Source organism: Sprattus sprattus (assembly GCF_963457725.1).
Source record: "Sprattus sprattus genome assembly, chromosome: 18".
In the NCBI taxonomy this organism is placed as follows: Eukaryota; Metazoa; Chordata; class Actinopteri; order Clupeiformes; family Clupeidae; genus Sprattus; species Sprattus sprattus.
The window spans coordinates 13,438,622-13,466,294 of record NC_137916.1 but is presented as its reverse complement, the minus strand read 5'-3'; the positions used below and the strand labels follow the sequence as shown (position 1 = coordinate 13,466,294).

At 39.2% G+C, this 27,673-nt stretch overlaps 1 protein-coding gene across 1 annotated transcript in view; it reads right to left on the bottom strand.

Annotated features, from left to right (window-relative positions):
* The window catches only part of LOC308379013 (collagen alpha-1(XI) chain-like), an 83,078-nt gene that overhangs the window by 15,796 nt on the left and 39,609 nt on the right, over nt 1-27,673 (bottom strand). Inside the window, exons 14-46 of the mRNA XM_080856054.1 lie at nt 27,194-27,250; nt 26,884-26,937; nt 26,640-26,693; nt 25,132-25,185; nt 24,914-24,967; nt 24,353-24,406; nt 24,199-24,243; nt 23,906-23,959; nt 23,763-23,807; nt 22,758-22,811; nt 22,418-22,462; nt 21,993-22,046; nt 20,806-20,850; nt 19,195-19,248; nt 19,060-19,104; nt 18,732-18,785; nt 18,151-18,258; nt 17,854-17,907; nt 16,423-16,476; nt 16,084-16,128; nt 15,610-15,663; nt 11,503-11,547; nt 10,478-10,531; nt 10,011-10,064; nt 9,823-9,876; nt 9,569-9,676; nt 3,555-3,644; nt 3,231-3,284; nt 2,961-3,068; nt 2,465-2,572; nt 2,333-2,386; nt 1,414-1,467; nt 705-812 (exon numbers count right to left, since the gene is read on the bottom strand). Coding sequence (XP_080712180.1) covers nt 705-812; nt 1,414-1,467; nt 2,333-2,386; nt 2,465-2,572; nt 2,961-3,068; nt 3,231-3,284; nt 3,555-3,644; nt 9,569-9,676; nt 9,823-9,876; nt 10,011-10,064; nt 10,478-10,531; nt 11,503-11,547; nt 15,610-15,663; nt 16,084-16,128; nt 16,423-16,476; nt 17,854-17,907; nt 18,151-18,258; nt 18,732-18,785; nt 19,060-19,104; nt 19,195-19,248; nt 20,806-20,850; nt 21,993-22,046; nt 22,418-22,462; nt 22,758-22,811; nt 23,763-23,807; nt 23,906-23,959; nt 24,199-24,243; nt 24,353-24,406; nt 24,914-24,967; nt 25,132-25,185; nt 26,640-26,693; nt 26,884-26,937; nt 27,194-27,250 — 2,028 coding nt within the window. The remainder of the gene's footprint in view (nt 1-704; nt 813-1,413; nt 1,468-2,332; nt 2,387-2,464; nt 2,573-2,960; nt 3,069-3,230; nt 3,285-3,554; nt 3,645-9,568; nt 9,677-9,822; nt 9,877-10,010; nt 10,065-10,477; nt 10,532-11,502; nt 11,548-15,609; nt 15,664-16,083; nt 16,129-16,422; nt 16,477-17,853; nt 17,908-18,150; nt 18,259-18,731; nt 18,786-19,059; nt 19,105-19,194; nt 19,249-20,805; nt 20,851-21,992; nt 22,047-22,417; nt 22,463-22,757; nt 22,812-23,762; nt 23,808-23,905; nt 23,960-24,198; nt 24,244-24,352; nt 24,407-24,913; nt 24,968-25,131; nt 25,186-26,639; nt 26,694-26,883; nt 26,938-27,193; nt 27,251-27,673) is intronic.

The following is a 27,673-nucleotide window of genomic DNA, read 5'->3' as shown; positions in this document are numbered from 1 at the left end:
TGCTGAGGTGGCAGGTGAAATGAGGTTCTGTTGCAGGTCCCTACATCTAAACCTTTTAATCTTTTTAGTGGAAGTTCAATGGGTCTGGACATTTGTCTATTTATTGTAGACATTTTTCTATTTATTGTTATTATAAAGTGTATTTTAAAGGTGATATATTGTAAAAGAAAAACATACCTGCAAAATATATTATTTCTATTTTAACCCAACCCTTGATCACAAGATAAAAAATTCTGAACAGGAAACTGAAGGTATCCATTTGGGAAGGTGCTGTGTAACATAGCCTTTAATTCAAGTACTGATTTTTTTTTGAAAAAAATATCCGGCTTCAAAAAACATTCTTACATTCAAGATCCATCAATTTGGAATACAATTCATCTCACATTTAAGGTTGAAATTTAAAGATAAGACAAGGCCATGCTTGATAGGTATTTAGTTTATTAAGCTACACATAGACATATAAGATTTAAATCTTAAGTTTTGTTGTCTGACAATTTTATCTAGGTACCTAACCTCAAAACTATTGTGTGGTTTCATCTAAGGTCAAGCAGGTAGTATACTGGAATACAATATCTTATAGCTTAACTGATGCCTTATCACAAAGTACATTTTAGTTTGGTGGTGACTCACCTAGTTAGCTAGCTATCTCCTCATCCAAAATGAATTAGTCATGTCAGTCATGACACGTAAATGAAGACTGTCACCTGTAATCCGACAGGGCCTGGAAGGCCCGGAAATCCTCGCGATCCTTCATCTCCTTTCTGGCCAAACATGCCCTGCTGACCCCTTGGTCCAGATTCACCATCACTACCCTGGAAAACATATGATCACTAATCAATATCACAGATATCTACTAATTGTTTACATCCCACCAAAAAATGTCCATAGCCCTTAATTCCATGACAGCCCAGTACATGTTTGATGAATACTTCATGATGTTCCATGATGTTGTTAATGACAAGAGAAGACTGGATTCAACAGAATTGATAAATGACAGTCATTTACAAAATATATCTGAAAATTCTTTCAAACATACTTGACATTATACACCAAACCACATGTGTCTGAAATATATGAGTGGAACTCATTGCTGTAAGCAATACTCTTTGTATAATAATTAAGGTAATTATCCTTGCATTCTTTAAGGCATCACTCAAAGTGATGCTTTGATGATGCAGAGAGAATTAATGATACATTGTAAAGGGAAAGGTTGTATTAAATAATGGAGTTTTTTTTGTTTTTCTTTTCTCCTACTTGAAAGCATACCATTATGCTAATACTGATACAGTGGCCATATTTCCTACTGTTAATTGTCGTCATTGTTTTCTGTTCCATTACACTACTTACCCTTGTAATAGTAATAGTACCTTACAAGCATACTGTATAACTGCAGTTTTCAAACTGCATACTCACAGCTGGACCAGGCGCTCCAAGTACACCAAGGAGACCTGCTGCACCAGGAGGACCCTAGAAAAAGTGGGACAGATGAGGACATGTATGTATTTATTTAGAATCAAAATTGGTCACATCAAACCAGTGGCTCCGATTACTTTAACAGAAAACAGTCCATGCTTTGCCACAATCTTACTTTGTACTTGTATAATATAACCTAGACAGTGAGAAGATAAAAGTTTTTTAATGATGATCAAAAATCAAAAATTTTCTCAGAATGTGAATACACCTACACATCGCTGTGACTATATCCCTGATGTGTTAACAAATGGCAGAGATCTAAAAGCTCTACCAGAAATCAACTCTACCATCAGATCATCACTTCAATACCTTTAATATGCTATCAGATTATTTGGCATTTCCTAATTCAATTATTTATCTGACAAGACTACAGCTGACTACAGTGGACATTCCATTCCATCTGCAATCAAGTTTCAACTCCAGGTGCTGGTGGTTTTGTACATATTGGGTAATTACTGGGTCCCTTCATGGCAACTGAGAATTGTTTAAATGCCACTGACACATCTGAGTGTTTTTGCTAACAATATGCATTCCTTCATGGCCACAGTCTGTGCATCTTCTAATGCTACTTACAGCAAAGTAAAGATCCATGTTACAAATCACAATTATAATGGTAACATTATGAGTATATATATTGATTTTTTTTTAAGCAATTTATCTTGTATCTTGCATACCCATCCTCACAATCTCATTAAACTTTACATGTATGATCTCCACGACATTTTGTGGATGATCCGTAAGTTTAGAAGAAAAAGAGCAGTAGGAGACACTGAAAATTGCTAGTTTTTTGGTGACAAAGGTTCCTCCTGTTCACTTTTCCCACAGCAGTAATGCATTGTAGTAAATTAAAATCACTCACATGCTCTCCCTTTATTCCCTTGCCTCCTTTTTGACCTGGTCCTCCAACTTCTCCCTGGCACAGGAAACAAAAAACTTAATATGCATGATTAATGATTATTTATTTCTGATAAAACTAAAGAAGAAATGTTACCCTATCTCCGTCTTCCCCAGGTGGGCCTTGAGGACCGGCAGGCCCTGGCAGACCAACTGAACCCTGTATTCCATCACGACCAGCAGGGCCCATAGGACCTTTCTCACCCTTATGAAAATAAAACATACCATATATATTACAATATTATCCAGCTAGTTATCATTTCAAAGAAATTACACTTCTCCATTTAAATGTTACCGTAGCTAGCTAGCAACCAGGCAGTAAGTACACACAGCTAGCTGCACCGGCTGAAATAAAGGACATTTTCTTCAAATCACATCACTGATAAATTACATAATTTATCAAATATCTTTAACTCAGTGATCACAACCACTTGCAGATTATGATAAATGGTTTAACATTCCTTACAGCGACAGAGCAGTTGTCCTAAGTAGTTCACCAGCTGTTTAGTTGTTAGAGCTTACCATGTCCTGCAAAAAAGATAAGGCAAAGGCAACACACTCATCATACAATCATGGGAGCAGGTGCTACTCACCGGCCCACCCTTTTCTCCAGCTGGACCTGGACCTCCTTGTGGGCCTGTACGTCCTGAGAGGCCAATGGGCCCTCCTGGACCTGCTGCCCCTCGCTCTCCCGATAATCCCTGGTTTGAAAGAAAAAAAAACTTATATGAACACATACACCCTTCTGAACGTTGCATATACGTGATCCGCCACAGCATAACCCAATATGAGTTGCAAATCACTGGTTTGAGCTACAAGGGATTGAAGACTGAACATCAATAAATGTTGTTAGAAATACTTACAGAAACACCAGATGGTCCTTGTGGGCCTTCCCCTCCCTTCAGACCACCTATCCCCTACAAAAAATAAATGTATTGATGATTTCCAAAAATGAGTCTAAACAGCAAGACCTAACACTTTAAAAATGATACAACAAAACGAGTTCTGAACACAGAGTGTTAGCACATGTTGATGACATGAGGTTGGCCCAATCGCCATACATTAAATGCATTCTACGCAGTCAATCACATTTTAATTTGATTTGATTGTGAATGTTGAAAGACTCTTCACAGTTTGTGCTATAAGATAACTTGCTAGCTAAGGATATCTGTGTGAGTTGATCTTACAGCTGCCCCAGCGAGGCCCCTCTGCCCAGAGAATCCCTTCAGTCCAGAGGGTCCGACTTTCCCACCTCCTCCCTGAGGACCCGGATCTCCCTGAGATAAAAAAAGAAAACAAAATCCATTGGAACAGAATAAAACCCTGAACAGAACCCAGCTCAAAAACACGAACCTTCCCTAGAAAAAGGTTAGAAGGAGAAAGGGCATCTGAGGTGAGCTATGAAGCTATCCCTTCTTGCCAGGCAGAAAATGTCTCTTAGAGATGGAGAGCCGTTCCTTTCAGTGTTTTGCTTAATTTGCTGATGTGCATAAGTTTGAGCATTATACCACGCTGCTAGCCTTCTCTGCTTCCGTAATCTCTTTTCAGAGGTCATCAGTATCCCAACTGTTGCCAGATGCTTTTTGTTAACTGATCTTCTTTTTACTTATTTACTTTATTTATGTATGTTTTCTATGTTCTTTTAGCTTCATTTTGAATCTTTACTTAATTTTTTTCTATGTTCTTTTATCTGTTGATGATGAATGTAGTGCACCTTTGACATTAGCTGATAGAAGTGGGGAGGACATCCTAATTCTACTTATCATAATATTATCTCAAGAAATATGCAGCAATTTGTAAAAGAATTAAAGGTAGATTGCATGACCCTGGTGAAAGTTTGTTGATATTTGAGCTCAACAACTAATTAAACTAGATTTGCATTTCCTGAAGGAAATAACAGTGAATGCAAGTAAAATACATAAATTGTTGTCAGAAGTTATAGCAACATGGCTAACAATATGTGCTAACTAGGTAGCAGTTCATTATTTTGGATGAATCTACGGTATATAGTGTTGCAAACAAACGTGTCTAAAATCTCTGTTTTAACTGTAATATTATTTAGCTAGTTATCATTTCTTATCATCAAGTACATTTTCTCCAAATCACATCACTACAAAATGACATAATTTATCAAATATCTTAGACTCCATGATCACAACCACTTGTAGATTATATAAATGGTTCCAAAAGACCCTTAGCAACCCATAAGAAATAATGAGCAATGTTTTGGTGAATGATGGAACTTAATATTGCTGTTTTCCTGTTGTGTCGTATATGAACTACTACATTATTTTGTATTATCTTACTGTGATACCCATGTTCCTATCCGTGTACTCTGTACTTGCTTCAGTAGGAGGAGATCGCTTCTGACCATTAGCAATCAAATGGCTTTTGTGAGGATTCAGGCTCTCCTTTTTTTTTTTAAATATTTGCATTTGTATTCCAGTGTAGTTACAAACAATTGAAGCCGTTCCGAAAACAGCCAACCCTAGTATAGTGTGAGAAAAAAAACAAAAAACAGACAGACAGACAGACAGACAGACCAAAAGACACAACAAAAGACAGACAAGTAGAAGGACCAACAGACAGGCAAGCAGACAAATACACAGGACATTATCCAGTTGTGAGGGAGATGAGATGTGCCTGCAATGTGTGAATTAAGGGGGATGAGATGTGCCTGCATTAATGGCGATTGAAAGGGAGAGTAAAGCTAGAAAGAGGTGTAATTGAGGTTGTATATGTGTGTGTGTGTGTTTGTGTGTGTGTCTGTGATTATGCATATGATAGCCCAATGGGATGGGAAAAAGGGGAAAGAGAGGAGTGTTAGGAAGGGGGAGGGAGAAGGGGATGTAGGGGATGTACGTGGTTTACGCTACTGCTAAATTTGTAGAAAGGTTATAAAAGGATTCCAGATGTCTTTAAAGGCACATATATTGTTATTTTTCCTAGCATACATTTCTTCTGTTGATATGTGTTCTGATAAGAGATTGGACCAGTGTTTGAGATGGCAGGATGTTTTGGATAACCAGTTCTGAAAGACTACTTTCTTAGCAATAGCTAGAGAGACGAGTACTAGGATTTTATGTTGTGACAGGAGGGGGATTTCTGAGGTGTCTCCTAGAAGGCAAAGTGTCGGAGACATTGGGACTCTGCATTCCAGGATGGTGGATAGTGTTCCAATAACGGTGGTCCAAAATGAGTGAACAGGTTGGCAGTACCAGGTGGCGTGGAGATAGGAGTCTGTGTTCCCTGAAGTGCATTGTGGGCAGATGTCAGTGTCAATAAAACCCATTTTGTGCATCTTACTACGGGTGAAGTGGGTTCTGTGAATGGTCTTATATTGTATGAGTTGAAGGTTGGTGTTGGTAGTCATTGCAAAGATGTTGCTGCATATTTGTGTCCAGAAATTGGGGTCGGGAGATAGTGCCAGGTCGTTTTCCCATTTTTTTTCCCCACCGGTTAGAGGTAGAGATGAGTTTGTAGATATGAGAAGTAACTTTTTTGGGTTGGTTCACAAGTTTTAAGAGTTGTTCACTTAATTCAGAAGGCTGCAATGTGTTGTTGGTTATTTTCATTTTGAATTTGACTAAAGATCTCAACTGTTGGTACTGAAGAAATTGGTCTCTCCCGACGCCATATTTCTGGGTAAATGCGGTAAATTAAATGAAATGTTGATTTTCGAATATGTGATGGAGGTGGGTAATTCCTTTTTGGTGCCATTTGGGGAAGTAGATAGGTGCATTGTGCAAAATGGGGGTGAGACTGCATGTTGCTAGGGTGGATTTGGTGATTTTGTTGGCTTTCCACCAAGCTGTCAGAGTTGAGGATATTGTAATGTTGTGATAGAAATCCATTTTTTGTATTGACTGTGGTAGGAAGGGGAGGTCTGTAATAGAAACCAGAGAGCATAGGGATTGTTCTAGGTTGAGCCATGGGTAGGTAGGTGTATGATGTTGAGTCCATTTGAGTAAATATTGTAGTTGATTTGCCAGGAAGTAATTTGGCAAATTTGGTGCTTCAAGTCCACCTAGTTCTTTCATATTTTGTAGGGTTGTGAGTGAGATTCTTGCTTTTTTGTCTTTCCAGTAGAAATGGGTTGTCAGAGAGTCTAGATTTTTGAACCATTTGTCTCAGGGGTTGGTGGGGATCATGGAGAACAGGTATATGACCTGAGGGAGGGTATCAGGATTCAGGCTCTCCTGTATGTCCCGCCTCAAAACGTACCTCTTCACCCAAGCCTATGATCTTCCCTATCCCTAGCCACCATTACCCAACTGCCTACACTTCTACCCCCTGTTACATCTCAAAACTCTGTTTTCTTTTTGTGCTGTGTATGCTTGTGTTGTCCCCCCCTGTCTGTAATACCCCCCCCCCTTTTTCTTTGCCTGTAAATGTAAATGTCTCCTGCTTGTACTGTCCCCCCCTGTCTGTACTACCCCCCCCCCCCCCCCCCCCCTCCTCTATGACTCTGTAATCTGCGACTTTGGGTATCTGATAAAGCGCAATACAAAATAAAGATATTATTATTATTATTATTATTATTATTATTATTATTATTATTATTATTATTATTATTATTATTGACTGTGGTTCCTGGGAGATGGAAGGACGTCTCATACATTGAGGCTGGTTTGAATTGTGCACAGTTCCATCCAAGAGAACTTTCTCTTCTCATCCCCCACCCATCTCATACACTGTCCTTGCTTCACTTTGAGAGACGGCCTTTGCACACCTCATTGCCATCTCATGCCGGCACATCCCCTTGACTGCAAGAGATGGCGTGGCCTTGTACGAGGACAGTACCGAGGCCTCCACTCTCTTTGCTGCACATGGCCAATGGTGTTTGAGGGCTGACTTAGCCTGCTATGTAGCCACAAATGAGGGCTACTTCCTTCCAGTTGCTAGGGTGGGGGAGGTTTAGGTTTCTGTCAGCATCATTTCCAGCCTTAGATCCTGATTTACTAATATGCGAGCGCTTCTTAATCTGCGTTCGCAAATTAACGCACGGTGTTTTTGCGCATTTTACTTGGTATTTATCAAACCAGATCTGCGCTGGGCAAACTGTGTTTACTCCGCCCTATATAGGGCCTGATTTACTAACATTGCGACCGCTGCTTAAACTGCGTTCGCACATTAACGCATGGTGTTTTTCCGCATTTTCCGTGGTATTTATTTAGGAAGAGAAAATTAAGCTTCAGCGAATTGGAGATAGATATATTGGTTCACGTTCGCTCAATCACTGAACCTGATTCAATGTGCTGCTATATTGTTGTTCTGCCCGCCATACAGCAAGATGTTTAAAAGAACACGATTATAAAGAATATGCTATTGGTGGCATTAATGCATAAACTGTCTATTATAACAATATAGATGTGTACATGGCGAGATTAATTATTTCTACAAGGGACATGGGTTCACTACAATATATATGGACGTGAGTGCAATCAATGGTTCATATTACGTTCGGAAAGTTTGCGATTTCAAAAAAAGTCCTGTTTGATATCTATAATTTCAGCTGTGGCAGTGGGGAAATGTATTGACCAGTGCGCCATAGCAATGCTTCGAGTACCTGTGTGAATATTTGTGAATATTGATACTATAACTGTTTGAAATGATCCGGTGCCAATATTTGCAATGTTTACCAACTGATTGAATGGAATGTGATCTCCGGTTGGAGGGTTAGATGTCGTCTCTGATCTGGTCCAGTAATTGAAGTATTGCGTGGCTGGTTAACCTGTACCGTCTAATGATTTCTGGTTCGCTTAATTGAAAAAGTGTTATACGAGTTGAAAAAATTCTTTCTGTGCGCTGCCTCTGTCTATGTCTTCGCCTTGCTCTTATTACTGCTGCCATATCAACGTATTCAGACTCAGTGGAAATGCGCTTACTGGTTAAGACGTGCTTTTATGAGGCGGAGAATTATCCTGCAAATTGGAGACGTGCGCTCGACAGGCAGATTAGTAAATACCACGCATGACATCATTAGGCGCACTTACCTTGTCTCCTCCCACGTAAATTGCGCCTCACGCCTACGTTACCACCCACCTCCACGTTACCTCCCCCACAGGCATTAATATGCGCTGCGGCCCCTTAGTAAATACCGTTTTATGTTTACGACCGCTATTTTACGCCAGAAATGGGCGCAATCCTGTTAGTAAATCAGGCCCTTACTTTGGAGCTCTCAGGAAGTTCCAGGATGCCTTTTCCATAGAGCCCTATGTTGCTATGGCACCTAGGGAGACGTAGACACTCTTTGTCAAATGATCTGATCGATCTCTCCAGTATGTCAACCTTTGAGTTGCTTTTGTGGCCATTGACAATCTATGAGGCCCCAAAGGTAGGAAAAGGAATTGAAGGCTTCAGAATTTTAACCTGCAGGGGAGTCAGCTGTTAATACCTCCCAAGGCCGTGATGGTGGCCTGCCTAAGGTGGCCCACTTAGTCTATGTGCTTGAGGGTTACATCGTTCCTGCATCCCAGGCTTTTGACAGGCTCATTTTATTTATTCATCAGTCGGTTTTTAACTGTTCTCCTACTACCCACCGTGATGCTCGGATGATGACCTCTATGGCCAACACTGGTTGTTGGGTTAGGTTAAGTACTAAACAGCTGTGGCCCATTGCTCCTAGAGTGTAACCGACAGCAGTACATTAACGTGTGTTCGCATGAGAGCTTTAGCCAGCTCTACTTGGGATCACTTCACCGGCTGTGTGATTCGAATACCGGCTGCCATGATAACCCAGCTGCACACATACCACAGAGTATGAATGCAAGTTCTTGAATGTTGACATTTCTTAAAATGCCCATCCCTACTAGTAGCCATGATACATTAATTAAGGTTAGCTAGCCTTAGCTGAAGCCGAATGTTTACCTGTTCAGGGAGAATATTTGCCAACTCGGCATCTGTTTTCAAATCTGCATAAGACTTGTGTGGTGTTTTATTGTTGTCTGTTATTTTACTGCCCCAGTTCAATTTCCACTGATGGCCACTCCCCTATTTAGCCCTTATCTTCTCACTGTTAAAAACTCAACACCTCTCTGCCAAACCAAGTCTTCTTGTAAGTGGTTACTCTGACTCTATATCTGTAATATGTCGACGATGGATAGTGGCATCCACAACATGGCCCCAGCCATCAACACGAGCAAATGCAGCAATCCACACATTCCAGTTGACTTACAAAATTATGTTATAGATGTTGTACCTTTCCACCCTCTTTTCCAGCGGCTCCTGGAAGACCTAGCTCACCAGGAGGTCCTGGAGAGCCCGGATGTCCCCTTTCACCCACAGGCCCCGTCTCTCCCGTGGAGCCCTGAAGGAGGTTTATGAGTGTAGGTTTATGATCACACTGAAAACAGCTTTTCATTTCCATTCATAACATAAAGGGGTTTCATGATAACAGTTTCACACAGATATGAGCCTCTCTGATCAAATGTAGATACTCTCTGTTGTAGTTACCTGGGGGCCAACGACACCGCCTGGCCCAGGTGGTCCGGTTTTTCCTTGGAAGCCCTACAGAAAGAAAAAGCAAATTATCTTAAGTAAAAACTCCATAATACAATAGAAGATATTGAGATCTATGTGTCTACATTAAACATCATATGGTATTTCAAGATTGTTTTAAAACAGTTGGAGTTTTTACTTACTGTCTCTCCTCTCTGTCCAGGGTGACCAGGTAGTCCATCTTTTCCAGCAGGTCCCTATGGAAATAATGACAAAGCAACAACAGATGGCAGTGTATTAAGGTTTCCAATTTATTATTGATTATTGGTGAAGGAAATCCTTTTGGATGCTCTGACAGATGCGTGCATCTTAATTGCCAGTGTATTATGATTTATTATGAGCTAGAAATTCATCTTGCATTGCCACCTGTCATCACAAAAACCTCCTTCACATCATTAACGGCTGAGCGAAAAATTACCAAATTAATGAAAAGATTCAGGGGAAAAAATAGAATGTTGCGTTCCATTTTTTTGCCTAGTGATATTGGTAAATAAAAGCTGCATGTTCCTTCCATGTTGATGACATAAACGGACCATGGATTGCAACAAAATAATGTAATGTGAAAAGAAACCAGTGGGGGCAGAGGAAACAGATGTGAAAACAGCCTTACACTTGGGCCCTTAGGACCTGGCCCTCCCACTGGTCCTTGAGGACCTTGTAGACCCTAAAGAAAAAGAAAGAGTCATTTTAAACAGCTACATATACATAACAAGATACAGCACATAATGTAAATTAGATCAATATTAAAAGTATCATTTCAATTCCACATTTATCCATGCTGAGTTTGAGGAAGTTCAGTTTGGACCATGTGGGTCATTCCATGACAAATCACAATGTCAAAGGACCTAGGATTCTCCTAAGTAAAAAAAAAAAAAAAAAGTGTGCAGCTATTCGCTTTTCAGTCTATGCTTATTCTGCTTTTGACTAAAGTCCTGTGCGCTATGCAGGCAGTTATGCGCTTTGGGAAGAGCAAACCCAAAATATGGGTGTTTCTTATATAAACACCATTTACACGTATTCTGTCCTTATTCTGGTACACAATTCTGAGTAAGCACTTTTAAATGCTGTAGTAAATCATGATAACTGATATACATAAACAATATCCATGGATTCCGAGCAGAGCAAAATTACTGTTTTTGCCCTGGGGTACCAACTTTAAACATTTTTAAGAAAAAATATATAGTTTTACAGCAGCATTTATTAAACAGATTTTTTAATAATGAAAATCCATTGCATGACTTGCTGTGGAATGACCCACCCCATTAATTTTGAACATGTTCTCCCTATGTGTATGTGATTTGTGTATGCGTGCCTGTGAGTTGTGCTTATTGTTCAAGCTACTGGAAGTTCTAAAATTTCCCTCTTGATTAAAAAAGGATCTATCTATCTATATATCTATCTATTTTTCAACTCAAAGAATTGATACCAACTAGTTTGTCATTATAGTCATCAACCATTCACTATTTTAAACTTTAGTTCAGCTAAGGGTGATACAATATCAGGTTTCTCAACTGAAGAATTTAAGATATAATTCAACAGTTAAGTAGAAATAATAATAATAATAATAATAATAATAATAATAAACAAAACAGATCAAAACAGCATGAAGAACGTTCCAAACATGCGATCACTCACTCTTTCTCCCAGACCACCAGGAGGTCCATCATTCCCAGAGGAACCCTAAGATATGATCAAATATATTTATATGTTATATTAGATCAAATTTCATAAACTCAGGAAACCTGTGGAACCTGAGTCTTTTCTGGGTAGTTTGTATCCTCTATAGGACTTGCAAAACTATTGGAAATGTTTCTCCCACCTGTTATATCAATGAAGACTTGACAACATAAAAGAGCACAGCAAAACTGCTAAATGAATAGACCATTGAGAATGATGGGTCATATCATACAAATGGGTCGTATCATACATTTCCTCAGTATTTCATATAATTCCCTGAGATGCTTCTATAAAGTATGGTAAATATAGCAAAGTCACATCAACTCTGATTGAAAGGAAAATATAACAAAGTCACATAAACTCTGACTGAAAGCAACTCAAAAATCCATTGTCCGTTTCCAATAATGTCTCCAAGTTTACTGGCTCAAACTCAAAAAATTTCCGGAAATATTTAAAATACAATACAATACAAGATTGTATACAATTTTTTTATTTCTTGCAGGATAACTTTTGACAATTCATCTGAGAGAGAGAGAGAGAGCTACTTTTGTCATTGACACTTGCTTGCATCATTGTCATAGGACATGGCGGCATGTAAAGTTGAATAAGAAACGTATCATGGAATGTGTTACACTGTCTTCTTAGACCCAGATACTTGTACAAGAGTATGAAACAAGCATGTCTGAAACTATATGTAATATTTATATAGCATCATAGCACCACATCACATCTTTAATGTTGACTAAGCTGGTTAGCTAGCTGTCCACAATCTATGCCAGCAAGCAGAAAAGATCTGAATGCTACCACCATAGATATCTTATATAAAGGCTAGATGTATTACGGCGGACTCTTGAACGACCGCACAGTAGGCCATTTTTAGACAGTATAGCTTCCGGGAGGGATCAGTGGTACGTTAGGTAACGTCAGTGATCTTCATCATCGTTTAAACTCTTATCTTGCGGAAATCTTGACGGATTAACAAATTACTTGATTTACAAACGTCATTACCTTGGTAATAATTCTGGATGCTTGAACATGTTGAAATGTGCAGCTTTATTGTGTATCACGGCTATTGTGTATCAGTCATTTTACATCAATTGGGGAGGCATAATTGTTCTTTCTTTTCAATATAACTTAAGTTGCACATAATAAAACTGAAGTTGCACAGGATTTCCAATCGGGTTGGTTTGTTAAACATCTTACATTATGATTTCGACAGGAAATTGCTGACTTTATTGCCAAAGCCAATGAAGATGTCAGACTCCCCGTGGGATCACCTTTATTTTATTATATCAGTAATATTGCTTTTATAAAGGTGGTAATAATAGTATACATTTATCTCCTGTTGCCATTCTGTATGCTGAGTTTTAGTAGCCTTGATATTGATTTTACATAAATAGCTTGTGCATGTGTATTTATTGCACCTTTCCCAAGTATGCAGTGCCATAAGAAATATCTTACGTTTACAACAAACCACACCGTTTGAAAATCGGTTGAAAATTGAGCAAGTTCTGGTTATTTAAAAAGTATGTACCACTACCAACACAATGTTAAGGGTGAGCGAGCTATACTGACGCAAAATGGCCGCCATGTGCCATCTAGCCTTTATCTATATATCTATGGCTACCACCCCCTAGTGGAATGAGCATACATACATTCAGACAAAGGCAGGCCCTTGCTGTTATAAACCACAATCCAGTATTAGGGCCGCTGATTGGGCAGCACCCTGTAAAGGGCTGGATTAGCAAAACAGACAAAGAGCTGGTCACATGACCAAAACTCCTGAGTGCCTGAAATATATGTACGCGATGCCCGTACAAGTGCAGGTCGCCTCCTCTGCTGCTGCACTCCCTTCATAAAGCATATAGCAAGCGGGAGATACCAAGGCTCGTCTGCCAGGAGACTGATTATCTCTGCATACCATGGCTTAGCTGGCCAACAGAGGGCCACCAGAACCAAGGAAAGGCCCTCCTGATATTACCGATCCAATGTGGGTAGAATCAGTTCCACCGGGGAAATGCGTACAGAAGACACGTCTGCCATCTATGTGCCAGGGCATCAGTGCCAAGTGTAGCGCTGGCATCCTGCATTAAAAAGAACAGCAGACAGTGCACATTTTCTTTGGGTGCGAAAAGATCGACGTTGGCCCTTCCAAACTGATCCCAAATCTGCGCAACAACCTGGGGGTCTCTCACAAGAGCATCCCCCTGGAGAGATAACTGATAACTGTTGCAGGTCAACAGAGAGTGAGACAATATATATATTTATTTAAGATATTACTGTTAAGTTGTCTATCCTGACCAGAATACCAGTCTTGCAGACAGACAGCTGCTTCCAGACACTTAAATGTTTGGTAAACATTACGACGGAATGCAGAAGCTGAGCTAGTGTTTACATTCCGAATTTGAAAACTCTCAAATACTTGTTCAAAACACACGCAGATCTGGTATTGGGCACAAACTCCGGTTTAGTTTGGGAACCACAAAATAGCAGCTGTACCATCTGCTCTGTGATTGTGAGTGAGGAACTGCTGTCATCAGGTTTATTTTTTCCCTCATAACAGCCAGAGTGCTTCTGTTCAAAACTGTTAACAGTAACTGTAAACCCCTGCCAACCGTGGGCTCTACCCAAGGAGACACTGCGTGCCAGAGCAGGATTAGTCATTATTGCGATCCTCTTGTGGAGAGAGAAAGGCTTGAACACGGTATGTATTAAGTCTCATTGAGCCCACATCTAATGAACTCAAAAAAGGATATCTTTTATTTGAGTCACTATTTGCAGGTTGAGACATAGCCCGAGGTGTGGGTCGTGCTTAAGAGGAGAAGAGTGGGTCATGTTGGACCAAAAAGTATTTCCATCACACAGCTTTCGAGAGTGAACATCTGAGCTGGCAACAAAACGCACACGCATCTGGCTGAGTGACATCCCATTCTATCTTTATTGTTCCAAGTGAATTGACAGAGAGGGAACTCTTCTGACTGTAATAGTAGAGGGCACCATCTTCCTTCTGTTTCTATAGGCCGTCATATGTTAAAATGGGTGGAACTATATAAGATGAGTTACCAGCCCTCATTATAAACAATTGTAACGGAGCCTTTCCCTCCACCATTTTTTCTTTTTTTTGGCATGGTAGACTGGGAAGGTAACATTTTTACATGATAATGACACCTTTAAAAGCCAAGCCATGACAAGCACTGTTGCCGGATTATCTTGTGTCAGATCCGCAACACCTTTTTCAAATTGCTATTGCTGGACCACTGACAATCCCTGGATTACTTTTTTCAGTGTAAATCCCTGGATTACGTTTTTGCCTTGTTCCCCATTTTTGTTTTGTTTTTACCTGCTGTGATTTCTGACCTTATTCTAAAATCTATTATGAATTACTGTTTTTACATCTCTCTGTACATCTGACTGGATCTGACTGCTTTCCTGTTTTTGACAATGTGGACTATTGCCTTAGTATTACTTGTGCCATCGCCTTGCCTGCTTGACTACATGTGTTCAGAATTTTAGATTGTGGACCTGTTTTAGGGATTTTCGCCAGAATTCCAAATGATATCTTTTACCAATCCATCTTTTCCTAGTCTGCACTTGAGTCAATGTTCCCTTCCTCTGGCCTCACTGACCTCTGACAGGTTCCATACTTCCACACCCATTGGTAAAAAGTTACTTTTCATTTTTTAAACAGGTAAACCTAAGGCTTACATTGAAATGTTGCTCTTAGCAATTCTGGAAGGTTTGTTTCTTTCTTAAAGAGACTTATTTTCATCAGAATGTGGGTTGAGAAGCCTTGAATCATTTTAGCCAGGGACAACAAGCTGATAATACCTTAATAGTTAAAGGAAAATCTGTGCAATCACATGCCTTTTTTGTTATTATGCTTTAGTATCGGGCTAGCCTTTTTATTTATATTTAGCATAATACTTTGCCTTTCTGTGTATTGTCCCAGTTTTGTCTGTGCTTGTTCTCTTGCCCTCTCACAGTTTTGTCATTATGTAATTAATAACATCAATGCACATCTCTATGCTACCATGTGTTCAAATCAATGAAGATGAAGTCACATACCTTTGCACCTGGTTTTCCTGTTGGCCCTCTGGCACCTCTTCCACCCCGTGGCCCCTTAGTAACACACACACACACACACACACACACACACACACACACACACACACACACACACACACACACACACACACACACACACACACACACACACACACACACACACACACGGACAGACACAGACACAGACACAGACACACACCCACGAACACGCACACGCACACACACACACACACACACACACACACACACACACACACACACAAACACACACACACACACACACACACAGGCACGGACACGGACACGGACACGGACACGGACACGGACACGGACACGGACACGGACACGGACACGGACACGGACACGGACACACCACACACAAACAAATACACTTGACATTGCAATTTCGGTATGTACTGTACATTAAGGTCTAATTAGATTGATACTACAAATGTTGCAAACTGAAATTAGTACCGTTGGACCACGTTGCCCCCTTGGACCAGACTTGCCAGCACCACCCTACGAAGGTGAAGAAATGAGCACTGTTTAAAATCACTCTGAAACAGACTGTGCTGTAAAGGTTGAAAGAGATAAGATGTAGCTGCTGTAATGTAAGGTTAAATTCACTAACTGTGGCTTAAAGGTGATCTGAATTAGAATTGCTGAAAAGTTAACTAGCTAACGGTCTCAAGTAATAACAATCTAGGCCTACACACATCAATTCTATTGACACCGTAGACTGATACACTGGTTAGTATATGTTTACATAAAGGTGTTTCGCTGCGTTTGAAATTCTGCCAGTCATTGCCTTACCCTGGTTCCCTTCTCTCCATTGGATCCGGCAAATCCAGGAAAACCACTGGAACCCTATGAGTAAAAAAATTGTTTTTGAAAGGTACAGAAAAAGCTAAAAGGCCAAGCTGTATACTGAGAATGCAGCTAAAACAGCGGAGTACACATGCTTGCTCAGATATTTGTGTTATACTATAGTAGCTTATATTACATTTGAGCAAGCATTCCACAGACCTGGGAACACTACATTTCATAGCCTGAAAATGAGCTGACTTAATCAAAGTAACAAACCGCTAGGGGATTAATGTACTAAAAACAACTAACCAACTGAATTAAACCTTGGACTCCAACTGGTGTGGGAAGATGCAAATTTGAGAGGCTATCTAGCCAACATACAGTAGTTACGCGACAGCAATAGATCCTACTAAACTTGATAATATTGTATTGTTTTGGTGCTATATACATACAAAGGTTATGTATGGGGCTAAGGTTGCTCGGGTAACTGCACCTTTGCCCTCCTCGACTGAAGTTGCCCCTCCGAAGGAAATATATATAAACTGTATTTTCTTAAAATAGTATTACGGCTGCAGAACTTCATGTTCTTCAATTATATTGGCAAAATTTGCGATCAGGGGACGGGGGCGTGGACGCGGCGGTTAGTGAGAGTTTAAAATGATATTGGCAAAATTGGCAATCAGGGGACGGGGGCGTGGCATTGGCGGTGACAAAACGTGTTGCCCCTTTTTTCCAGGGCAGAGCAACTGCCCTTCAAAATTCCTGTGCACGTCCCTGCATAAAAATGTAATTTAATTGAATTAAGCTTGCTAACAAGTTAGAGTCCAAGCTTCTGTCAAAATGGCTAACAAAGAGCAAGCTTGATTGTTTTGTATCTGCCTTGTTCCCACTGTGAGTAGGTATGTCACTGGCTTTATGAGTGGCTCACTAGATTCCATGCATGTTGATGTGCTGATGCAAAGAATGACATACTTTTGCCAGGCTTCCATACCCCCCACAGCAAAATGACACAATGCAAGTATAAGGCACCACCCAGAAACACACAAGTTTCTATTGCACCTGCCTACTGCGCACCATAAAATGAGTTTGAGGCTGATTTTTGTCAGTACAATTATTGCATTATGCTTCTGTAACTGAGACATCAGACAATATCACAAAACTGAGTGAAATTTGCCTAATATTCTGTTAAAAAATACTAACACAATACAATTTGTATAAGCTGTTTCTCATTTCAACACAGACTCATAAAATGTAATCGTTTTTATACCTATATATACTTCACATACAGGTATAGCTGACTGGCAACAAAATTCGGAACTTTTCAGCTCCTCCGTACCCCACCTACTGCACCCCTCTGGGTTGGCTCTGACACAGCTCTCTGCTTGCGAGCATGTCAAATATGAAAGATGAAAAATACAAAAAAAAACAGTCACATACCTTGACACCCTGCCTTCCAGGGTAGCCAGGTAACCCTGGAACACCTAGTTTGCCCTGAAATACAGGAAACACATGAATTACAATGGGAAAACATTACATTCAATGTTTCCCCCTGTCATTAAATGTCTATTTAGCTACTATATTGTAAAATTAGAGTACAAGGTATTAAAGACACCACTATTAATTTAATAATTACAAACAAGTTCACAGAGATGATACAAAGGAACAGTACTAGCAACTAGGAAACAAAGCCGATGGAATAAACAAAAATAAGTTCAAGTTATAGTATGGTGAGACCTTTTCTCCTGCCAAGCCTACTGGACCTGACTCTCCACTGGGTCCTGATTTGCCCTTTGGTCCCTCAGGGCCGTCTTCCCCCCGGAGCCCAAGGACACCCAGTTCTCCCTGCATATTACACCCAGAAATAATATAGTCATCATGAAAGATAACAAAATTATGCAATAACTGCATTTTATACCACAGCTTATTCGAGATTTATTTGGAATGTCATTACATTATTCATATTTGCACACCTACCATATGAGGCAGCTGAAGTTGTTTTGACATTATTACACTTGCCTTTTAATTCAACATGTCTATTCTGAAGTTTAAAGGTACAGTCGATGATTCCGATTCAATGTACTTGTCAAATTCAGCAAATTGCTCCTCTGCCGTGCATCATGATGACATCATCATCTCAAACATGCATTATTTTCAGTGTCTCTACCCAAACAATGTGTGCTATGGGACACAAACATATTATCTATCTTGGAGGTGCGCAAAACATTTAATCTCACCATCATTTTATTTGCAATTCATTTTCATAGTAACAATGGTTAATTCAACTAATATAGATTTGATACAAAAGTCACCCTTACCTTCTCACCCGTAACACCCATGTCACCTTTGAACCCAGGGAAACCATCCTCCCCCTAAAAAACAGCTGCTCATGAGAATGGTCTCTTAGTTAATTTAAACCTCTGAACTCTCACCTCTCCTTGTCAGTCAACATGCAAAGTGTGTTTAGAAATATTTGAACATTTGAATGTAGGATTTACATACTAAACAGAAATATGTATCATTATTGTGATGACAAACAAACTTTGATTGTTTAAACCCACAGAAATATCTACATCATGACAAATTGCCTTTCCAAAGCACAAAATGGAACACTTTAAGATTTTAAGTAGTTAATTTCTTTGTTACCGGCTCTCCTTTGCCACCTTTCATGCCTCGTACACCCTCTGCTCCCTTTTAGGACAAAGAATTACACTTCAGTTCACAAGTTGTAATCTACAAACTTTAGAAGGTAAAACTGCAAAATTAAACAAGTCATCATACCTTAACTCCACGAGGCCCTGGATAGCCAATAGAACCTTGAGGACCAGAGTGACCCTATCAACAAAAGTGTAACATTAACATCTATTGTTTTTATCCTAGAAGTAGTGCACCCAATAACAGCCACATCTAAGGCCTTGTTTTTACATTCCCCAAAAGCAAGGGTTAATAAGTGGTACTGCTTGTCTTGTTAATGTTGTTCCAGCATTATTAATTACTCGAAAATAGAACAAAGCAATCCACTACTCCAATAGGTGGCAGCAGTGCTCTACAGAGTCAGTGTCACAGAGTAGGAAGAAATAGACTGACACCCCAGTATGATATCTGCAATCTAGCAGAACAATGCAATTTCCTTTATCGAGAGATGAGACATAGCCTTTTGTGAAAATGCACAGAATTCACAAAATTACAGCTACAATATTTTGTCTTCTCAACACAGACCTGCATTAATTACAGAATATATTTTGTTAGTTATAATATATAACTTCGCTAGTGATCTTTAATACCTAGTTCTTTTAAAATCTTAATGATTCAACAGTTGACTTACAAATTAATAAATTATGTCAGCAAAGACAAAAAAGTATAGGCCCAGATTGGCAACACCAACCTCGCCTCTCTCTTTTCTCTGCCAAATGTCATGCTGTCCAACCTCACCTCTCGCTTTGTCCAACCTCATCTCTCTCTCTCTCTGTCCAACCTCACCTCTCTCTCGGTCCAACCTCACTTCTCTCTCAGTCGACCTCACCTCTCTCTCTGTCCAACCTCACCTCTCTCTCTCTCTCTCTATCCAACCTCATGTCTCTCTCTCTCTCTCTCTCTCTCTCTCTCTCTCTCTGTCCAACCTTACCTCTCTCTCTATCCAACCTCATGTCTCTCTCTCTCTCTCTCTCTCTCTCTCTCTCTCTCTCTCTGTCCAACCTTACCTCTCTCTTGCTCAAACCTCACTTCTCTCTCGGTCGACCTCACCTCTCTCTCGGTCCAACCTCACCTCTCTCTCTGTCCAACCTCACCTCTCTCTCTCTCTCTCTCTATCCAACCTCATGTCTCTCTCTCTCTCTCTCTCTCTCTCTCTCTGTCCAACCTTACCTCTCTCTCTATCCAACCTCATGTCTCTCTCTCTCTCTCTGTCCAACCTTACCTCTCTCTCTGTCCAACCTCACCTCTCTCTCTCTCTGTCCAACCTCACCTCTCTCTCTGTGTCTAACCTCACATATCTCTCTGTCCAACCTCACCTCCTTCTGTTCTCTGCCATCTTTCGGATGTATGGCTACTGGATCTTTTTATCGAACTTTAATTTTAATGTATCATAATTTTGCCCCATTATAATCTTTCTTTACACATAGGTGTAAAGCAACTCATTTAGACACCTAATTCCATTCTGTCAGTATGTCTATATACTGTCTAAATAAATAAAATCGAACTTGAAAATTGAAGTAAACTATTTGAATGGGAAAATAATGTAACAGAATTAAGCTTTTTCAATTTCATCTTATGCAATTCATAAAAACATTTGGTCATCTGACATTATGTGATATCAGAAGGCTTTGCAGATCAAATTTGAGTTTGCTTCAGGCAAGTAACTTATACAAATGGTTGAAAAAGCATATCCCTTACAAGTCCTCCTTTTTCTCCATGAGGACCCTCTTTTCCAGGATGTCCCTGTAGGGAAAAAAGAAAAACTTTAATCAATACAACAATACAAGTACTTAAATTAGTGAAGGAAACCACAATCTCTTTTAGTTTTTCATGCATAAACACAATGGAACTGTGGCATTTGAATTACCTTTGAATTTGATACGGAATTTAAAACCAACTATAAGAATGAAGCTAAAACTTGACCTATCAAAAGGATGATGCTTTGGATAGCTGTAGCCAGCGTTTGGAGAAAGCTGCTGGGCAATGGAAGCCAAAAGTAAGTCCTAGTTTTACATAATTGCACATTATATTGGGCCTGTGTTTTAAGGTGTAGATATAAGTCTATTCTGCTTCTGCAAAGAACGACAGCAAATATATGAACCTCTGGACAATGTAGATGCTATCTATCTATATAGCAAATATATGAACCCTTGGACAATGTAGATGCTATCCATCTACCTGCTCTAGCCCTGGCCTTCTCTTGTTCGTAACAACAAACAAAGCACATCATTAACAAAACATCAAAGCAGATCACCAAAAGAGGTAAATGGTGAAGAATGTTGGTAGCAACATCATGCTTTGGGGCTGCTTTTATCAACCAGAACTCATGCATATCTACAGAAAACAGATGGTTTTAATTTAGGAACTTAAGGCATCTGAAAGATCCAAATCAACAAAGCAACAGCTTCTCCCAAAAAAATAGGGTTTTGGAATGGCTTGGACAGAACCTAGACCTACATCAAGCGGAAAATCTTTAGGGAAACATGGCGGTGCAGAAGGGTTGACTTTGCAATGTGGATATAGAACTTTTTTGTCAAGTAGAGTAAGACGGTATTGTCAAGTCAAGATGTGTCACGCTCATAAGACACAGGCAAAGGCTAAGAAGACTGATAATCAAAATACAAAATTCAACAAATGATTATTTGAGCAGGGTGCACAGTCACTCAACCAAGTCATTGCATGCTTTTCTGAAAACAGTTAGTTTTTTTTTCACTTCAGTTTCACATATTCAAATTTCAGGTGGTTTAGGTGAAAATAGTTCAGACTTATCATGGTTTCATTTTGTACACCACAGAACCTGCTATTTTAGAACCCTATATATATATAGACACATACATCCCACATAAACTCAAGACTGTATCAATACCAGAATACAAAATACTCACAGGGGGGCCATCTGCACCAGCCAATCCTTGTAATCCTTGTTGACCATGAGGACCCTACATAAAATATACATGACCAATAAATATGTGTAATTTTTGAGGTCTGACAACACAGCTGCATAGTTTATACTTACACAGATAAAGAGTTTCATTGTACAGTATATGTTCATTCATACCAATCGTAGTACCACGATTCATATCCCTAATATCCTGACACATTTAGCTCTCAGTCCCATTGTACTGTGTGTGTACGTGTGCATTTGTGTGACTGAGCTTGTGGTTTCACTTCCCTCAGTTGTACTCTGCTCCAAGAAGCCTGAAAACCCATGAAATCTGCTACATCACTTATTTCAGTGGCTGGAAAAAAGCTCTTTGCCGGAATAATAAAAGACAGCTCTGAGCAGAGAGGCTTGATGAGATCTACTTACTTTTTCACCAGGTGGACCAATGGGGCCTTGTGAGCCTGGCAGTCCCTATAAAATCAGATGGAACTTATGAATTGAAATATTTGCAAATAAAATGTAAATATACTTTTGTCATTTTTTGAGAAGGCAATGATGAGCAATGCTCTGGATCCATGACATACTTATTTGAATACAGAGAACTTAGGACAGACAGCACAGGGACTTCCTGACAGCTAAATAAATAAATAATCACCACAAGAGAACAATGCTGCTGAAATCATAATAATAAACAAATGGAACCATCTCACAGAGTAAACTAAATGAAGGAAGGAGAAATAAAAGAAAGAAAGCATTTGAGACATACTTGTGGACCAGGGATACCCTGCTGTCCAGCATTTCCTGGCTCTCCTTGAACACCCTGGAAAAGAAAGTGGTGAAGGTGAACTTACTCACACAACTCAAAAATAACAAAAAAATCAGTGTGTCAGAACAACAACAGATATATCTAACTACCAGTGCTGGAAGCCAACCATGAAATAACTCATTCTTTCATGCTAGTTCATGCAAAAGATCTGTCATTATCAGTTCATTATCATACATATGGTTTTTCTACAGCTCCTGTTCCACTCCTGTCACTGATTATATGTATTTTGGTGCTGCTCTGACAAGTTTCACTACCACACATTAACCACCAGTGATTTCATGAGACATTTTAGTTAACATTAAGAACTAATTATACACCACTTAATGTAATGTGTTTTTAAGTGTTATACCAAATGGTTTGTTCAGAATATGTGATTCATTTTATAATGGTAGATTCCTGGTGTGAAAAGAAATTATGACACAATATGACTATCAAGTCACTCTATTGAAGGAGTATTTCAGCCATCATTTTAACACTCTTGTCTTTGTATGTTTCAAATGCAAATCCAAAAAAAGATTTGCATATAGATGATAACAATGTCTAACAATGGCGACAAGAGCCATTCTTGTGTTCATCGTGATTTGAAATGATAATTAGTGGTTCCATCTTGTGCTGGCATGATAAATAATATCCCATCCCATAAACGCAGTATTCATCTGTGGGCAAAAATGTATTCTAGTTGGTAACTAGAGGTGTTTAATGTGTAGTTTGTTGCTTTCAGATGTTTCATACAGAGACTGGACTTACTTAAAAGACCACTACATTGTGTTGGTCAAAATACAATTCTGGTAGATTCTGATAGCTTCATCAGATTCAATTTCAATTTAATAGCAGGGGACTCCCCTAACGCCTGTGGCAAAAAGTTAAAATGGGACGCTACACGGTGTAAGATACATGTCATTTTATTGTGTGGTGTGTTTGTAGGTTGTGATCATTTTGCTATACCATATTTCCTTTGGGTCCAGCTTGACCATCCAGTCCTGGGAGACCCTGGGATTGAAACATGAAATCAAAACTTCTGATAAGGATATTGAAATAAATAAACCTAGATATATAATTGTGATAAAGCACCAAAACATCTGACTAACCCTCTGTCCAAGTGCACCAGGAGAGCCTCTAGGACCTAACAGTCCTCTTGGACCCTATGTAAATACAAAAACAAGTTAATAAACATAAGAGCTGCATTAGCAGCAGAGTTGATTAAAACTTAAGAAGCATCATTTTCCTAATGGTTTGAATGATTAAATGCCGTAAATCTGACAGATTATCAAACTATTTTCAACCTTGACTGGCATATGCTTTTATCTAATATAATAATGGATGAAAAAACATTCTGAGACATTTTGAAAACGCTTGTGAATCATACACCTATTAGACTTACACTCTCTCCTTGCATTCCTCTGGGCCCAATCTCTCCATCCTCTCCCTGTAGATTACATTGTATAGGTATTGTATTGTTTGAGGTTTAAACATAAACATACACCAAACACATTAGGTGGGGTTGGGAGGCAAGAAAGAGTGAGAGAGACACTCACTCTGGGTCCATCCTCTCCTGGAGCACCAGGTGGACCAGTGGTACCATGTTCACCCTGTCAGAGATCAAAGGGGGAGGGGCTAATCAGTTCCTGCTTAGTTTGGTCGAAAATTCACGATAATGATCAAAACTCAATATGACCCCTTTTGCCAAATAGACACTGTCTAAAACACCACTCTGGAAATACAAACCTCAACATTTAGTATAATGTTAATGTCAGTCATGAACATGAGTTGTGTTGCTGCATAGAGCATCAACAGAGTAATGGATCTAAAAATGTTTGATTAAATTAAGTGAACAGTTATGAGTAAAATTACATGGGGCAAAATCAACAAATACGTATCTGGGTAGTACTTAGTAAGACAAAGTTAAAAGAATGTCATAGACTGACATAGTACATAATTAAAATCCACAGAATTAAAGTTGCGCAATGAACAACTCAATACAGGACAAATGTGCATCCCAGCAGTCCATGGGATGATAATACAAATATGATCATAATAAATCAGTAAATGTGTTAACAAACAACCAAACATTTCAACTTAATTGTCCAACAACTTACCCTGTGTCCCTTGTTACCAGGAAGCCCAGGTAATCCATCAAATCCACGATCACCCTGTCAGATTCACACAATCATATTATGGGAAGACTAGGTGCATGGTTCAGTTCGTTCGTTTTGGTGTACTTTGCCTATGTAATGGATAATTATTTCTGGATACAGGTGCAAATCTTCTTGGTGAACATAATTTTTAGATCTTTTTGAAAGCATTATGGAAGTACCTTTGCACCTGACTCTCCTGGTGCACCTCTGGCGCCATCAGCCCCTCCACGGCCCTTTAACAACATTGAAACACATTAGAAATCAGTAACAAATAATTACATTAAGATGAGGTGTGCTTAATAGTAAGTTATGGTAATGTTATTTTCACATAAACCCAACACTACAATTTAAATGTGATTTTTCATCAGAAAAATGTGAATATTTTAATCTCCTTATTATTTTCTCCTTTCATTTGGACATCAAGTCTTGCCAGGAAAGATTAATTAACAGTAATTATTCATTATAATTATAATAATTGTATTAGTTAAAATAATAATTAAATGGCAATTCAAATGTATTTATATAGCGCCAATGGTATAGGTTAATAGCTCTAATTACCCTTGTAATAGTAACCGTACGAGCACACTGTATACCCACTAAGTTGTTCTACAATACTTCAATACTCTCTTCTCATCTTATCCACTATTCATTTTATATGTATCATGTAGGCTGGATATGTATATATTTGCCATATGTATGCTAGCATGCTTATCCTGATACCTGCCATGTTACTGATTATCTTCCCTTCCTTCCCTTCTGCCCTGGCTCCCAGCCATGTCAAATAATAATGTTCTGAAGGCCTGATTTCACAGTAAGTGTAGAGATACTTTAAATGAGAAAGGTTAACAACTTTCTCTGAAAAATGGCTTTATAAACGGAATTTCAGGAGAAGAGTGACAAAATTTGCCACGCGTCTAGCATCAAACTTGCTCAGTTTTCCCAGCCTACCTGTTGCTTCTGCACGCACTCTCATACGCAGCTCGCAAAACTGTCTCCTGATAAGACAGACTGTTCGCACTTAGATTGGCTTCGAAACTACTGTAGAAGCATTACTTATTGTATTTTTCTGTTGAGTGCTGGTCTGTACACTTGTTAGTTAGTGCCTTGAGAAATTCGCCACAACTTCCTGTGTTTGCCTGCATCCATCACTACTTAAAGTTTGCTTCTTTTCTGATCAGCTAGGTTGCTCTTCCAGGTCATTGATAACCAGGATTACAGGGTAGCTACTCATTTTTGCAAAGGGTACACAGGGGTGAGCCACACGTGAATTAAACCACACAACACTGCACGGATCAAACAGATTCCTTTAGGGTCTGTTGTCACTTTTGAAATTGAAGAGCATTCTCGCCCACAGTTAATCCTCCATGCTGCATGGCCATAATCTTACTGCATACCTCACTCAACATGGATAGCTACATATGTACTTCTGGTATTGCTATGATCTTATTCAAGACAAAGGGTCCTCATACAGACACCTCTGCATGTTTTGGGAAGACAGAAGGTAAATGGCAATTTAGCAATAATACACAAAAAATACATACAGTACATAAACTACCAAAAAGGGAAACTCAGAAAAGGTGACTAAATAATATGTTATTAGACTATATAATATGTTACAAATAAGAAACTATATAATATGTTACAAAAAACTCTGAGATATTGGAGGGGTACAAAGTGAAGTGCTTACTCGTTTTCCTGCTTTCCCAGGTAGGCCAGTAGGACCTTGGATACCTCTGGGTCCCTTTAATTAAAGATAATAATAACATTATACGTATATCACACACATTCATTTGTAGGTAACATAATTCATAAGATACTGAATGTAATTCATCTTAATTTATTATGATTGGCAGTTACATTTAATTCATTCTTCTCTCAACAGCAACAGTCCAAAACATATTTTTGATGCACTGTGCGTCATCCTACAGTACCTGGGGTCCAGATAGTCCGTAGTCACCTTTTCGGCCAGGGGTTCCTGGAAGACCCTGAAGACAAAAGCAAGCCAAACAAGCCTTGAAACTGAGATATCTGATTATTTTGAGGTTTTCCACATTTATGGATTGATATTTAGAGATTATCCACAAATTAAACCTTAAAACTGTAAATATCTGGAGATCGAATGGGTTAAGTTCCCAATGCTGATCAGAAACTAAGAACCATGTTTGGACCTTGTAAAAGACAGATATTAAGAAGCAGGTCAGGATCGTATTTGGAGAAAAAGTAGAAAGGTTAATAACTCACTAATGGTCCAGATCTTCCTGAGAGACCAAGTGGTCCAGGAAGGCCTCTCATCTGCAGCTGCAGTAAAAAAAACATTTAAAAAAATATTTAACACAGGAACAAGTTTGTGTCCTTAACACAAAATTTGGTATACACATTTTACCATTAAGAAACAAAAACTTTCTAGGCACCAAGAGCTTTTAACTTGCCACACACAACAAACCTAATTTTGAAGATTACAGAGATATTTCTTCCATAACAATATGGTATCCAGAAGTGAGTTATGGTATTGCATAGTCTCATTCCAACTACTGGTTCCTAGTCTTCAGCATGTGTCATTTTCTTGTATGATACAAATGCAAACATTACATACTACTTGGCAGCACTGTACTGAACAGTTCCATTACAAGGTGATAATAATGCAGTATGACTACAAAAACTACTAAGATGTTGCAGCTAATCATGATTCAAATCAAGTTCATAAGAACCATTGGAGGGATA